The sequence below is a fragment of the Thunnus thynnus genome, chromosome 15 (assembly GCF_963924715.1).
Source record: "Thunnus thynnus chromosome 15, fThuThy2.1, whole genome shotgun sequence".
Taxonomy (NCBI): domain Eukaryota; kingdom Metazoa; phylum Chordata; class Actinopteri; order Scombriformes; family Scombridae; genus Thunnus; species Thunnus thynnus.
In genome coordinates, this window is record NC_089531.1 from 11,542,595 (window position 1) to 11,558,216 (window position 15,622).

General features: G+C 40.9%; 2 protein-coding genes across 2 annotated transcripts; one reads left to right on the plus strand and one right to left on the minus strand.

The window, feature by feature from the left end:
* The first annotated feature begins 1,524 nt into the window (after positions 1–1,524).
* On the plus strand, positions 1,525–12,079 carry LOC137198683 (double-strand-break repair protein rad21 homolog A-like). Its single transcript, XM_067612561.1, has 14 exons — positions 1,525–1,657; positions 3,606–3,803; positions 4,009–4,138; positions 4,430–4,529; positions 5,026–5,132; positions 5,291–5,500; positions 5,672–5,794; positions 5,903–6,031; positions 6,125–6,348; positions 6,495–6,651; positions 7,008–7,153; positions 7,251–7,469; positions 7,668–7,751; positions 8,956–12,079. The coding sequence occupies exons 2-14, from the start codon at positions 3,660–3,662 to the stop codon at positions 9,145–9,147; spliced, it is 1,965 nt and encodes a 654-aa protein (XP_067468662.1). The 5' UTR covers positions 1,525–1,657; positions 3,606–3,659; the 3' UTR covers positions 9,148–12,079.
* Positions 12,080–12,230: 151 nt separating this feature from the next.
* Positions 12,231–15,540, minus strand: utp23 (UTP23 small subunit processome component). The gene is made up of 3 exons (XM_067612562.1): positions 14,984–15,540; positions 13,931–14,102; positions 12,231–12,793 (listed from the first exon to the last, which is right to left on the minus strand). Exons 1-3 carry the CDS (start codon positions 15,169–15,171, stop codon positions 12,389–12,391), a joined length of 765 nt encoding a protein of 254 aa, XP_067468663.1. The 5' UTR covers positions 15,172–15,540; the 3' UTR covers positions 12,231–12,388.
* Between the last annotated feature and the right edge of the window lie 82 nt (positions 15,541–15,622).

The following is a 15,622-nucleotide window of genomic DNA, read 5'->3' on the forward strand; positions in this document are numbered from 1 at the left end:
TGTTACTAACTTGGCATCTTCCCCGTAGTTTTGTGCTTTCTCATCTTGCAGGAGACCTTCGGCGGTGGACCACCTGCTGTCTCCATGATCCAGCTTGACACCCACCGCTGCTGCTATAATTATTAGCCATTTTTTTCCCACTGCTCTTGCTATTATTATGTCATGTTTCTATTCTTATTGTTGTTGCTCAAGGTTTCTTCCCGTTAAAGGAGAGTTTTTCCTTGCCACTGTCACCAAGTGCACCTCTTCCTGTATGCAGTCCATATTTATGCAGTTTCAAAGTCATATATATCACAGCCAGATCCAACTGCAAGACAGGTGGTGATAATCCTGTTATGTATATGTTGGTTTTGTTAGGAATAGGACATTAAATCAGGTAAATGTTTTAACTTTGAATTGCTTTAACTTTGGTTGTCGGTACCATCAATGGTCAAGTATCTTTTGTCATGTCAGTTGAAACAAGTCCAAGACAAGACTCAAGTCCGTCAAGGTACAAGCAATTTGTAAGTCTTTCAGGTCTTTGAAAAATGACTTAGCATTAGAGTAATTTTCTTTTAAAACTGTTCATATTACTGCATAAGTATAAGACTCAATCACTCAATGTTTTATCTATATTTTATTGTTCTGGGATTTAACCGGGTCAAAGTGGTAATGTTCAAGTCTCAAGTCAAGTTGAGTCTTTAGGAAGTCTAATCTCAGCAGGCAAGTCCAAGTAAAGTACTCATGTTTGTAAATTAAGTCTGACTTAAGTACAAGTCTCAAGCATACAGCTCTGAACAGGGGCGGCCTGTTGCATAAGCCACATAGGTTGTCACTTAGGGTGCCAAATGAGTAGGACATGGGCTTTTTTTTTTCTTCTGACACGTGTGCTTATATAGTTTTTGGAAATAAGCACTTGTTCGCCTCTCTTCTTAACATTTCCCCCCTCTTTTCCCTCATTGACTCACGTGGGTTTCATCTAGTTTGTTTTTCAAAGCCTCAAAGTCAGTTTTCACCCAACAGCCACCAAACTCTTTTTTTTTTTTGTCTGGATGACTGGGATGACTTTGTCTGGGCTGGAGGTACCACTGCTGCACTTGTGTGTGTGTGTGCGTGTGTGAATTCATATTTGAAGCTCTAGGACTGCAGGTAGCTACTATACTGTTGCACTTTTTGGCACTTTTTTCCAATCCAAAATCTTGGCAAGGGCACCAACATAGTCAGGGCAAGCCCTGGTTTCTGAAAGCTGATTATGTAAATACCTTGGCTGTATGCTTTCTGGCAACAAAGATCTCTTTAACTGGTGGGAACTGTGTGCCTTCCTCTCAGAAATGAACCCAGCTGTTCTGGGTCTAAAAAGAAAAGTATCTCACCAATCTGATCAATCTCTGTGAACTGAACTTAATGTTGCAAGAGCAATACACAGATAGATGTGAGTGCACAGGTGCTCAGCCCAGCATCCCCCCAACCCCCAGCCCCCACCACCCGCCTCGCATCAGCACCACTCTCTGCATCCTGCTGAGGTTTTTCAAACCGTCCCAATCCCTGGGACGGTGTAGGGAGAAGGGGAACGACGCCATCTTGTTTGTTTTAGTCGGAGGAGGGGGTGGAAAAAACAGCCACCAGCACCGGCAGCAACACGGCCGGCAAAACGGAGAAAGCACAAAACGGCTAACCGGTGAGTCATTTATGTCATGTATGTTAGATATGAACATAAGATATAATTATTGCATAAATAATCGGCGCGGTGCTCAGGTTTTGAATGACAGTTGCTAAAGCTAGCTTGTCTGCATCATCACCTGTTGGGATACAGAGGAGAGCGTCAACGGTCAATGCGGAGAATGTAACTGCAACGTTTACGTGAATATAACGGTCGTCTAATTTGAGTGACATTAACGGCTTTTTCAAAACGTTGGTCCGTATTACCTGCGTATAACGTTTCTGACTATTAATGTATTGCAGTGGTTTCTATCTGCAGTACAGTGGAGTGATGCAGACATAGGCTTCAGTTTTTATTTAACCTATACATGACCGACATATCCCGGTGACGCCCCCCTTCACATGCATGTCGCATATTTCCAAGCAAACCATAAGTTGTGCAGGTAAAGGACGGGTTTTTCCAAGCCTGTCTTAAAACAACAGCCAAGTGTCCATATGAAAACTGAAAAAGGTTTTCCTCGCTGTAATCATTCCTCCTGTTTATATTGGCTGTTTAAAGATCCCCTTCAAAATGTGCTTTCAATATAAGTGATGGAGGCCAAATTCCACAGTGTGTCCACACAGTCATTTTGTGCAAAAAAAAAAAAAAAAAAGCATTTAAAAGTTTATCTGAAGCTTATATGAGGCTTCAGCAGTCTGAGTTAGTCACATCAAGTGGATATCTGCCATATTTACAGTCTTTTGAGCATCAAATTCCCTCTTTGTGTTTCCTTGGACAGTGTTTCTCTGTTGAGCTGCAGTGGAGGTATAGTGACAAAAAAAGGGACTCTGGCACTAAAAAGACTGTAACTTGAAAGATATCTGCTTGATTTGACTATTTTGGACGGCTGAAGCTTCATATTAGCTTCAGATAAACTTTTAAATACATTTTTTGCACAAATGGAGTGGATTTTGGCCCCCATCACTTACATTGAAAGTGTATTATGAAGGGATCTTCTAATGGCCAGTATGAACAAGAGGAATAATTATAGCAAAAAAAAAAAACACAGTTGACTGTTGTTTTAACACAGACATGAAAAAATGTGAACCTGTCCTTTAATGTAGTTAAAGGAAAAACAAAATGTGAAATATAAAAATATAAAACACAAAGACTAAGGCTATACAATATAAACGGTAGTAAAAAGGTGTAAATAGTGTGCCAAGGAGCATGGGAGTGTAGCCCTTACCTAAAACTTTGTTTACTAAATTCACAAAAAAAAAAAAAGTCAAAAGGAGCTCCAACTTACCTGCTGTCTCTGAAGCTTTCAATGAGGTATTGTGGCTTTCTTCAGTAGATGGAGTCACTCAGTTGTCATGGAGATAGTTTAGTTGTTATCACATGACCCAAGTATGTTGTAAAAAATTGTAAGTAGGTTATGTGGATAGCCTTCGTGAGTTTCACCAATGTACTGTATGTTAACTTATATTTTATTTATGTTGAATTAAATTTACTGTAGTGACAGATGATAGATAAAACAATCTCAGCTCAAGGTCCACTTACTAATTGTTGTTATTGTTGATGTTATTTAATAAATAAACTGTCAATCAGCCAACATGGATGAGAGTGTTCAGAGTAACAGAAGTGTGAACACCTCGAGCTCCATATCAACCGTGCAACTCCATCTACTGATGAAGATAATGTGATACATATGAAAGCTCTGAAACAAGCAAGTAAATGGACCTTAAGTAGTGATTGTTTTGATTAAGGAAAATCTCAATAAATTCAGCTTGCACCCTGCTATGAACTGCTGTTTTGAGACCTGTTTAGCTGCTAGACCATCATGTCTGCATCTACGAAGAGCCCACTAACAAAAACTCAGACCACATCACAATAAATGTGTCCTTTCAGCTGACTCATGCTTTATTTACCCATTCAAAGTTTACCTGTTCAATTGAATATGTGTGTTTGTGCTGTTTCCTCTCTCTAGGCCAGACACCCTCCCCTTCCCCCCCTTCCCTTGTGGTGAGAAGGCGCTGAGACGATGTTTTATGCCCACTTTGTCCTCAGCAAACGTGGGCCGCTGGCCAAAATCTGGCTGGCGGCCCACTGGGACAAGAAGCTGACCAAGGCACATGTGTTTGAGTGCAATCTGGAGAGCAGCGTGGAGAGCATCATCTCACCCAAGGTACTTTCTCTTGGTCTTTGCTTTCACAGTTTCCCTCCAGTCACTTTGAAAAGAGATTATTGTGTTCATGCTTTGAACTGTCCTACATCGGAGTGCATGTGTCGATCTACAAGCTGTCTCTCTTTAATTTCAAGTTTGTGTCTTGCAGATTTATTCTACAGTATCATAATTATTTCTGGATGTGTCTTTTGGCGTTATATCACAGGTGAAAATGGCTTTAAGAACATCAGGGCATCTGCTGCTGGGGGTGGTGAGGATCTACCACAGGAAGGCCAAGTACCTGCTGGCGGACTGCAACGAGGCCTTCATCAAGATCAAGATGGCGTTTAGACCAGGTTGGGAGAATCAAGACCATTCGAGACCGGGGTTCCCAAAAAATCCCTCTTATTCTTGAGGAACATAATATTAAGCTTTGTTAAGAAACACTATAGCTTTATTATGTGCTCTGTCAAGTCTTAAAATAATTGCGATTCTAGTTTTTTTCATGTTTTTTCCACAATGGATCCATGAAAAGGCTTCACATACCCGACTTATGAATGTCCTCCAAGTGTTCTCAGCCTGATATTTACCTGTCACTTGACATAAGTCACATGTTATAACTCTTTTCCTACACTGTGGTGTTTCAGGTGTGGTGGATCTTCCAGAGGAGAACAGAGAAGCAGCCTACAACGCGATCACTCTACCTGAGGAGTTCCACGATTTTGACCAGCCGCTACCAGACCTCGAGTGAGTTCTGTGTCAGTGTACTTCTCCCTGAGAGAGCATTAGGTAGAAATATACTTGAAACTAAATTTCACACTTTGCATGCTACAGCAATCACAACAAACGCAACTTTCTTTATTTTTATCGGCCTTTTTCATGCCTTTATTAGATCACAGAGAGTAGAAAGATCAGTAGAAAGCATTTTATTCCTGTCCAAAAACACCTATTTCAATTTTTCTTTCTGGATTATTTCTGCCGGTAATGTTCATTAATTATAAGTATTGTACAAGAATCCTCATGATGCTCTCGTCCTTGTTTTCCACCTGCTCATATAACCCATTTCTACATTCTGGGAAATGTAGGTCATCACTAACAAATGCAAGTGAAGAGACAAGCGAATTGACAAGCAGTTTGTCACAACATAACTGTATACCTACTACTTCATAAATATTACATTTGAAGGGAAGCACTGTAAAAACAAAGTATGCATTGAACTGACAGTGCGGTACGTTTTGTACAGTGACATTGACGTGGCTCAGCAGTTCAACTTAAACCAGAGCAGAGTGGAGGAGATCACCATGAGAGAGGAGGTGGGGAACCTCAACCTGCTGCAGGACAATGACTTTGGTAGGCATCTTCATCTCTTTTTTCTTTAAAAAGGAAATGCATGTTACATCTCCTGGGAGCATCCTTGCAAAACCACAGTTTTATCCTATCATAACTTATGATAAATACCACCAATATACCATACTGGCAGTATAAAGACACACATTTCTGTCGTGCAGCTGACTTTGGGATGGATGACCGGGAGATGATGAGGGAGGAGAGCGCGTTTGAAGTGGATATCATGGGAGCGTCAGCCTCCAACCTGCTGCTTGAGGCTGAGGGTGTAACTAACCAGATGGCTGACAAGTCCAACCATCTGGAGTACGACGACCAGTACAAGGATGACTTCGGAGACAACCCTATGGAGAGCAATGAGGGAGGCATGCTGGGTAAGATCTTACACCAACTGGTGTAATAATTATAGCAACTTTAGGAATAAACTGTAGCTTTTCCTAATTTTTTTTATCAGATTTTATGTTTCTGACATCATTAAGTGATTTTGTATATCCTCTGACTAGTGGCTCAAACAGTAGAAAGTCCTTATATGTATATGTGTTTAGTGGACAAGCTGTTGAGTAACGAGGATGGAGGCGGCATCTTTGATGACCCTCCTGCCATAGCAGAGAGTGTGATGATGCCTCAGGACCACGGGGACGATGATGACGACTTTGATGCTCTTTCAGGTTAGTTTCACAGCACCAGACTGTAAACAAACACAACATTATTTCATGTTGTGTTGCCTACATATCATGACATGCATGTCAAGGATAGTGTGATTTGTGTGTCGTCAGCGGGAGCCCCAGATAGTCCAGACTCAGGCCCAACAGAGCCCTTACCCGCCATGGCTGACCAGGCAGAACAGACCACTCTAGTTCACAACGAGGAAGAAACCTTCGCCCTGGAGCCCATTGACATCACAGGTAATGCCACTGGTTTGTGTTTTCAGGTTTTACTCTTCTTCAGATTTTAAGTGTAAAATTACATTCTTTTTTTAAAAAATTTGGTCTGTGCAGTGAAGGAGACAAAGGCAAAGCGTAAGAGGAAGCTGATTGTGGACAGCGTGAAGGAATTGGACAGTAAAACCATCCGCGCACAGCTGTCTGACTACTCGGACATCGTCACCACCCTGGACCTGGCTCCACCCACCAAGAAACTGATGATGTGGAAGGAGACCGGAGGAGTGGAGAAGCTTTTCTCCCTCCCTGCTCAGCCTCTCTGGAACGCCAGGCTGCTTAAGGTAATGTAGCCATAGAGATGTAAAGTTATTCAGAGATAATTGTACACAGTAGTATTGTGAAAACACCTCTGACATAACAAAATATTATACCTCTCTGTTTGTCCTCTCACTCTGCCTCTTTGCTGTCTCTCCTTTTGTCTTTCTAGATGTTTACAAGGTGTCTGACACCGCTGGTACCAGACGAGCTGAGGAAGAGGAGGAAAGGTGGAGAGGCCGACAGTCTGGATGAGTTCCTCAAAGATCTGGAGAACCCAGAGGTGCCCAGAGAAGAAACCGCAGGCCACCAACAAAGAGACATCATGGGTAAGACGTGTTTGACCATGAACTTATATGTGGAAAAGCATGACAAAAATCGTAATTAGTCATTTGTTTTACATTCCTTGGTGTGGTTTGGAGGGTTGGAAAATTAGGGGTTTTTGAAATTAATTAAGACACTTTTTTTTGTTTGCACAAAGTATTTTTATACGTAGCCTCAACTCACCTTGACTAATTGATTGTTCATCCAGCAGGAAATCAGCTAATGAATAAGGAAGCTGCACAGCACACATGTAGTTTCACTGATAATGAACTGAAACGTTTAGTGTTCCTGTGCACAAAAAAACAGGTATTTTGCCTTTCTATGTTAGTTTTTATAATATGTGTGTCTGTTTCCAATCCAGACCAGACAATCATGGAAGAGGCCAGTGTTCTGCAGACTTCAGCTGTGGAGGGCAGCAGGACGACGCTCGATGAGTCCGTCATGCCCCCTCCATCTTCACAACGTGGCCTGAAACGCAAGGCCCAGGACACAGAGCCAGCCCTGCCCGTGAGTACAAGTGGACCCCCATAGGTTCTCGTTGCTCTGCCTCTCTCTGGCCTCTCCATTAGCTACCCCAACCATCGTCTTCTGCTCTTTCATCTAGATGGGAGCCCTGGACCAACAGCAGCAGCAGCAGCAACAGCAGCAGCAGCAGCAGCAGCAGGGGTCCAGAGCCTCTGGTGTGTCCCAGCAGCTCGAGGCGTCCAGTGTGGATTTGCCCCCAGAGGAGACCACCACCACGGCTAACATCAGCCAGCTGATAGAGTTGGACCTGCTGGGCGACAAGGACAAGAAGAAGAGCGATGATGATTCTGATGAGGAGGTAAGATGGAGTGAGCAATAGTGTGTGCAGCACTGGTGTGATTTTATTAGTGTTACTGATGTTTTTTGTGCCATTTTAAATGTATTTACTCATGGTAAGTCAACTGAGCATGGACACAGATTATCCAGGACAATTTTTCATATAAATATATATATAAGTATTCTTCATCAGTGTTTGTGATTGTGTGTTTTGTGTCAGGAGGAGGAGGGGCAGGGAGGAGACCAGGATCAGGAGGAAAGAAGGTGGAACAAAAGAACCCAGCAGATGCTTCATGGCCTCCAGGTGTGTATATGCTCATATTAGACAAAGCGGAAGAATAGCATGACATCTTGTTGCTACAAGACAACAATTTGTGTGTACGCCCACATCCTGAAGCATTTTTATATCAAGTTAAAACCAGAAACAAACTGCAAAACCTTAGATTCTGTACTTTTATGGTATTGAGTGAATTGCGCCTGTATCACCGTGTACAAAAAGTTGGCTGTGCGTGCTTATGTTCAGTCAGGTTTTCACTGATTTTAATCAGATTTTTGTTAATTTTATTACCTTTTTATTTAGGAAAATGTATAGTTGTTTGTTTTAAGACAGCAATAAATATGAATGCATTTCAGAAGTTTCATTTGTTAAAGAAAAGGTTTTTGTAGGAAAATATATGTAATAAACTGAAATAATACTGATTTGATATTTGAACTGAAACTCTGGTATCATATATAATCATATATAATAAAGTTAGAACAAGAACAAACAGTTAAAGAAAACAAGCAAATTTAAAAGAGATAATAAAAACACTGAGAAAAATAATTTAATATTAAATAAAATCACACATTTCAGGTTTACATGAGTAAACACTGAGTATTGAGAAATTAAAGAGGCTATATGTAAAAAATTTAGTTTAAAACATTGAACTAAACTAAATGAACTAAAATTATCAGCACAATGTGAAGAAATAACAGTTTTCACATTATGTCAAAGATGTCTATGTATGGTGTTGCAGAAATATCTACTGTTAGCATGCTAACCAGCTAGCATCCAGTCTGCCCTCAGTCCGACACGAGAGGATGAAGAAGTGGGGCAGCGTTACTTCTTTTAGGTTAGATTTATTCAAGCAAATATGAGCTCAACGTTAGCGCTGAATTGATATTGTTTTCATACTTAGTTGAAGTTACTTAGTTAGCAAGCTAACAGAGCACTAATAATGCACTATTGATTCGGCGCTAACGTAGCGTGACGTAACGGATACCCCAACTTTCTGGTAATATGCTGCCCCCAATTGGTTTGGAGTGTGGACTATGAATTCGACAGGTTGCTAATTCTTACATATAGCACCTTTAAGCCATATAAAGAACTATAAGAGTATCTTATTAAAAAAAGCTGAGAGGAACAATACATGAAATGAATACAGTGGTTAATATTTATGAATAGTAAACAAGTGAATGACATTGTAAGACGCCCCCTCACTCTCTCTCTCTCTCTCTCCTCGCCACAGAGGGTGATGGCCAAAACAGGTGCTCAGTCAGTCAGCCTGTTGGACCTGTGCAGGAACAACAACAGGAAGCAGGCGGCTGCGAAGTTCTACAGCTTCCTGGTCCTGAAGAAGCAGCAGGCGGTGGAGCTTGTTCAGGAGGAGCCTTACAGCGACATCATAGCGACACCCGGACCTCGCTTCCACATCATCTAGGAAAACACAACTCCTACAGTCTAAAAAGTCTCTGCATTCGGTCAACAACACACTGGCTTCTTTTAATTTAACAACAAAGTTTTATTTATTTGATTTTGTTGACTTTGTTTTTTTTTTTGTACAAAGTGGAGTTTTATTTTTGTGTCCTGTTGAAATTCTTTCATGTGCAATTTATGTCTTAATATTTAAACGTCAAGCAGTGGTGGGAGGAATTAGCTCTGAATAACATGGTTTGTTATTAGGAGATTTCTTCCTTGAAAAATCTGGCATGACAAGCTCCAAACAATGGACTGCTATACTTTTCATGTTATTAATTTATTTAATATTACTATTTATTTATATTATTAACACACATAAAAGATAAGTTAGTATAAAGTTAAAGTGAGCATTTTATATTTAAAAAAAAAAAAAGGTTGGAAAGGTCTGTTGGATTTTTCTGACAAGCACTACGTTGTGTTGTACAGGCATGACACCAAAGTTAACAGGAGTCTACTTTTAAGATAATGTTTACAGTGGGAGACAGTTCTTGTGTTTACACGGCGATAACTCAATCAACCATGTTACTTGGAGACTCACCTGTCCCACCACTGCGGGAGAAAGTTCTCATGTACACTGACAAAATGAGCATGCAACTGTATCCTGTTTCTGCAAATGCTCTGCCTGTTTATCCCTTTGTGCAAGAGTCCAAAAAACTACAGAGGAAAAAAAAAAAAAAGAGCTTCACAGTTCGATCAACCTGTAGATGATGTAAACATCAGTGGTCTGCCATACTTGCATGCTCAGTCCTGAAATATTTTAGAGTGGAATTCCTCCAGGAAATACCATTTTTATTGCCGTCTTGCAACTAGAATTCCTTCTTAAAACGGCTTGAAGTATGTGAGACACACTGATTATCCTGTATCCCTTTTATAGATGGATAATCATTTAGGAACAATGGGGTAATGTATTGTCTTGATAATTAAGACTATTTAGCTGTTGTGCCCTTACAGTGTCACTTTCGACGTGAACTCTGACGACGTCAATCGAGTAGATACTTACAGTGCGTTCAGAAAGTATTCAGACCCCTTCAGTTTTTGCACATTTTATGTTGCTGCCTTTTTCACCCTCAACAATCTACACTCAATACCTCATAGTAACAAAGCGAAACAGGATTTTAGAACTTAAAAAAGGAAAAACTGAAATATCACATTGACATAAGTATTCAGATCCTTTACTCAGTACTTAGTTAAAGCACCTTTGGCAGCGATTACAGCCTTGAGTCTTCTTGGGTATGATGAGACGAGCTTTGCACACCTGGATTTGGGGGATTTTCTGCCATTCGTCTCTGCAGATCCTCTCAAGCTCTGCCAGGTTGGATGGGGACTGTTGGAGGACAGCCATTTTCTGGTCTCTCTCCAGGGATGTTCAACTGGGTTCAAGTCAGGGTTCTGGCTGGGCCGCTCAAGGACATTCACAGAGTTGTCCCTAAGCCAGTCGTCTGCGTCGTCTTGGCTGTGTGCTCAGGGTCATTGTCCTGTTGGAAGGTGAACCTTCGGCCCAGTCTGAGGTCCTGAGCGCTCTGGATGAAGTTTTCATCAAAGATATCTCAGTATTTTGCTCCATTCAGCTTTCCCTCAACCCTGACCAGTCTCCCAGTCCCTGCCACTGAAAAACATCCCTACAGCATGATGGTATTGGGCAGCTGACGAGCGCTGCCTGGTTTCCTCCAGACATGACGCTTAGCATTGAGGCCAAACCGTTGAATCTTGGTTTCATCAGACCAGAGAATCTTGTTTCTCACAGTCTGAGAGTCCTTTAGGTTCTTTTTTTGCAAACTCAAAGCTGGCTTTCCTGTGTCTTTCATTGAAGAGAGGCTTCCGACTGACCACTCTCCCATGAAGCCCAGATAGGTGGAGTGTTGCAGTGATGGTTATCGTTCTGGAAGTTTCTCCCATCTCCACACAGGATCTCTGGAGCTCAGCCAGCGTGACCGTCGGGTTCTTGGTCACCTTTCTTCCCAAGGCCCTTCTCCCCCATTGCTCAATTTGACCGGGCGGCCAGCTCTAGGAAGAGTCCGGGTTGTTCCAAACTTCTTCCATTTAAGAATCACTGAGGCCACTGTGCTCTTGGGAACCTTAAATGCAGCGGAAATTTTTTTTGTAGCCTTCCCCAGATCTGTGCCTCGACATAATCCCGTCTCTGAGCTCTGCAGACAGTTTCTTCGACCTCATGGCTTGGTTTTTGCTCTGATATGCATTGTCAGCTGTGAGACCTTATACAGACAGATGTGTGCCTTTTCAAATCACATCCAATGAATTGAATTTACCACAGGTTGACTCCAATCAAGCTCTAGAAACATCTCAAAGATGATCGAGAGAAATGGAAGGCACCTGAGATAAATTTCAAGTGTCATAGCAAAGGGTCTGAATACTTATATTTCAGTTTCTCCTTTTTTATAAATTTGCACAACGTTTTCGCTTCGTCATTATGAGTTATTGAGTGTAGACTGAATACTTTCTGAATGAACTTTATGTAAAACAGCCTCTGTTCTGTATTCATTGATTGTAGTAAAATACAGTATAACAGTTACAGAGGATGATAAGCATTCATGTTTTTTTAATTTAAATACAAAAATGGGTTTTTAATCTAAAGAATGACTTGAAAACATGATCAAGTGAAGTCTGAATGAACATATTTGATATGTGTGTTGACATTTGGACTCTAAACTCATCATACAAAAAACTACAGGCTGAATTTAACTGAAGTCATGCAGCACTTAAAACGAGCAGACCACCGAGTCAATATGACCACACTTCTTCCTTCTGCAAAGACAGCTGAATGCATCATTTTTGATATGTTTCAATATAAACTGCATATCATTATAACGTCTGAGTGCATCTTATATTTTAAACTCTGTGCCTGTAATACTGCTTTTTTTTTATTTTGTATAAAAGCCAAGACAAACCTTGTGGATAAAAAAACAAAACTAAATAAACAAATATTACTACTGTATGTATCAGAAGTGTTTGGATCCCATGCCTGTTAGTCGTGAGTCTGAAACTGTTGCAAGATTTTTAAAAATAAAATAAAAACCTTGACCAGTATTTTAAACTGGTGTTCTGTGTAATAAACACTTGATTTATTTTATGAAGCGATAACAACACAACGAGTATTATATTAACCATGAACAACTTCAAGTTATATTTGCTTGTTGTTGCAATGTTGACACATAATGAAGAAAAGTCTCTTGCTTGCTGCCTCACTATGGATTCGTGAGCGGAGGAGGAGCGGAAATGTTATCTCCTCCCTCCGTCTTGCGTTTTTTGTGCCGGCTCCTTTTCCTCTTCTCCCCCTGCTCAGTTTTTTTCAGCGGCGGGGTCGGCACCCCTTTCTTTTTCTTCTTGAGGCAGCTCAGAGGGTTAGGGTTGCTCTGTTTCCTCTTCCTCTTCTTCCCCCGTCTCTCTCCGTCCTTCTGGCTGATGCCCTGCTCCTCTTTCAGGCTACGGATGCTCTGCTGCTGGGCCGGACTCACCAGCTCTCCCAGCTGGACGGCCTGGACGTGGTCGAGGGACGACTGGCTGGGCTTGTCCAGCACGATGGTGTTGAGGATGATGTAGAGCAGAGGAACCCCGGGGATCTTCTTCAGGCCTGTAGTCACCGCGTGGTCCTGGACAACACAAACACACACTTATTAGACTGATGTAAAGGGACGCTAAATGTAAACATGTCGATTACACCAGATAATTAACTGGCTTCCACTTTTCCCAGTTTTCATGTTTTTGTGGAAGGTTTTATCCCCTTTAAATTAGCCGTTAACCATCTTTTTGGTTAGTGAGCCATTAAAATGAACCAGTGCCAGCTTGCACCTCATCACAGCTTAATTATGTTCATGAGTAGTGAGCATTTTAACCAAAGAGTGATTCTCTTCTCTAAAACTTCTCAGATTGTTTCATCTAAATAACTGCAAGGCCCGAAGAGGTAAAACTATTCAGCATTTCACCCAAAAAAAACCAGCAAAGATCAGTGAAACATTAGAAAACAAGAATATAAACATTATTTTTCTTCTTTCCTGTCCCATCAACCATTTCACAAGCGCAAAGATTTGTCTCGCGACCCCTTGCAGGGTCCTGATCCCTAGGTTGGGAATCACTGCTTTACACTCACAAGCTGTGTTCACAAGCTTGCTCTCTTTGCACCTAAATGTACACAGACTCCCTTTCTCCATGTTGTTTTTATACAGTCAGACAGTTTTTGGATGAATCTTAACAGTGTAAGCAGCTCTTACATTTTGCCTCCCCACAGTGTTCCTCCAAATACCTTAAATGTAATATTTAAAAACCTATTAACTGGGAAGCTCTCTGATACATATGAGACTATAAATGAATTATTAAATATAACTAATTCAGTCTTAATAGAGCAGCGCTGCGATAACTCCTACTCTCATGAAGGTTATAATGTTCAGTATCTGTTGAAACTGTTTTAGAAACCTGCTTACAACAGCTCTCAACATACAACGCACAAACTACAGCCTCCAAAACGACCATAAAGTTGAATCAACACCTCTAGGACAGTTTCAACAAATAAACAAACTATTATAACCTTCATGAAATGTAATATCTAATAAATAATAATCACCTAATAAACTGGCATGGGTGTATGTTAAAACATAGACAGTGCTGGCACGTAGTCTGCTTCCATTTCCACTTAGTTTGAGTTATTTCCAGCAGAAACATTAATTCATTTACACCTTTCCTTTGCATATAAAATGTAAATGACTCCCCCTGTGTGGTGTGTTTGTATTTACCTGTGTGGCGACAAAGTAGTGGTGTGGGTTTGTCTCCTCCAACATGGACAGCAGACACTTTGAGGCAGGAACAGGGTCCTTGAAATGTTGACATCTCCTCACCTGGAACCTCTGCAGGATGAGTTTGGCCCCATACAGCTGTTTCAGAGTGTCCAGTTCTTTCAGTGCGCAGCTGAGGCAAAACACAGCAATGGTGGAAGAGGTGCTCAGATCATTTACTTAAGTATTAGCAGCAAAATGTACTTTAAAGTATTGCAGTAAACGTAGTGGTTTGGTCCCTCTGACTGATATATTATTGTGTATGGCATCATTAGATTATCAATATTGAAGCATCAGTGTGGAAGCAGCAAGTTACTGTTGTAGCTACTGGAGGTGGAGCTAGTTTCTACTTTATATACAGTTAGCTAGTTTAGTCCAGTGGTTCCCAACCTAGGGGTTGGGGCCCCTCCAAAGGGTCGCCAGATAAATCTGAGGGGTCATGAGATGATTAATTGGAGAGGGAAGAAGAAAAAACAAAGTTCTGATGCACAAATCTGTTTTCAGTTTTTGGACTTTTTCTCTAATCTTTGTTTTTTGGTGAAATATTGGATCATTTGAACATTTATTGAAATGAAACCATGTGAGAAGTTTAGAGGGAAAAATCACTATTTGGTGGAGCTGTTAACAACTCAGACATCTGAAATGTGACCCCGACTACACACTGCTTTATGTAAGATGTCAAAAGCCAAAAATGTTGTAAACCACTGGTTTCATCTTTAACAATGTGTTTTATTTTAAAAGCTTGATATATTATCCATTGTGTCAAATCTTCATCTGAAAAGTAACTAAAGCTGTCAGATAAATGTAGTGGGGTAGAAAGTACAATATTTCCCTCTGAAATGTAGTGGAGTGGAAGTATAAAGTAGCATAGTAAAGTACAAGAACCTTAAGAATGTACTTAACTACAGTACTTGAGTAAATGTACTTAGTTACTTTCCACCAATGAAGCACAGACAGACACGGGTACATATATAAAGTAGGATAGTCCCATTACAGCTCCAGGTAGATACTCACCTGGTGGTGCACAGCTGAACCTCCCCCATCAGGTACTTCGGCAGTTGCTCTTTGATCTGAATCTTGTTCTTCAAAGCCGCTTGACAAAAAGTCCCGTCGATGAGAATCTGAAACGGTTCCCTAAAGCTAAAGTTGTATTTGTAGAAGCTTATGTTTTTCTTGGCTTGTTTCTGTCGCTTGATCTTCATGGTGGCTGGTAGTTGGAGGTAAAGTCAAAGTTTTTAATCCTCCTCAGATTATAAACAACCGTTATAGCGACGCCCGTTAAAAGTCCGTTTACGGTGATTCTTCCGGTCAATTCAGTCGACCAGTTTCATGTCTGACTGTCATTAATTGAGCTCAAATTATCAGATAACGTTACTAAAGCATGGACATTTCTTATGTTCACAACATGCTTGTAGTGCAACCTCACAGGACTCCGTGCGAAAACAAAGTATACGACGAAGGTTCCGGTTGCGCGGACACTTGTTTGAGTTTGTGTGACACTGCGTCTTATTCGACAAAAACATTACAACTTTACTGCCAGTTATTGTTTCTAAACAGTAAATGTTCTTTGGATTATTTTATGTTTGTGTGTGTGTGTGTGTGTGTTTTTTTAACTTGGTGTAGAGAGTTTGCTTGTAGCTAATGTAGAGATAT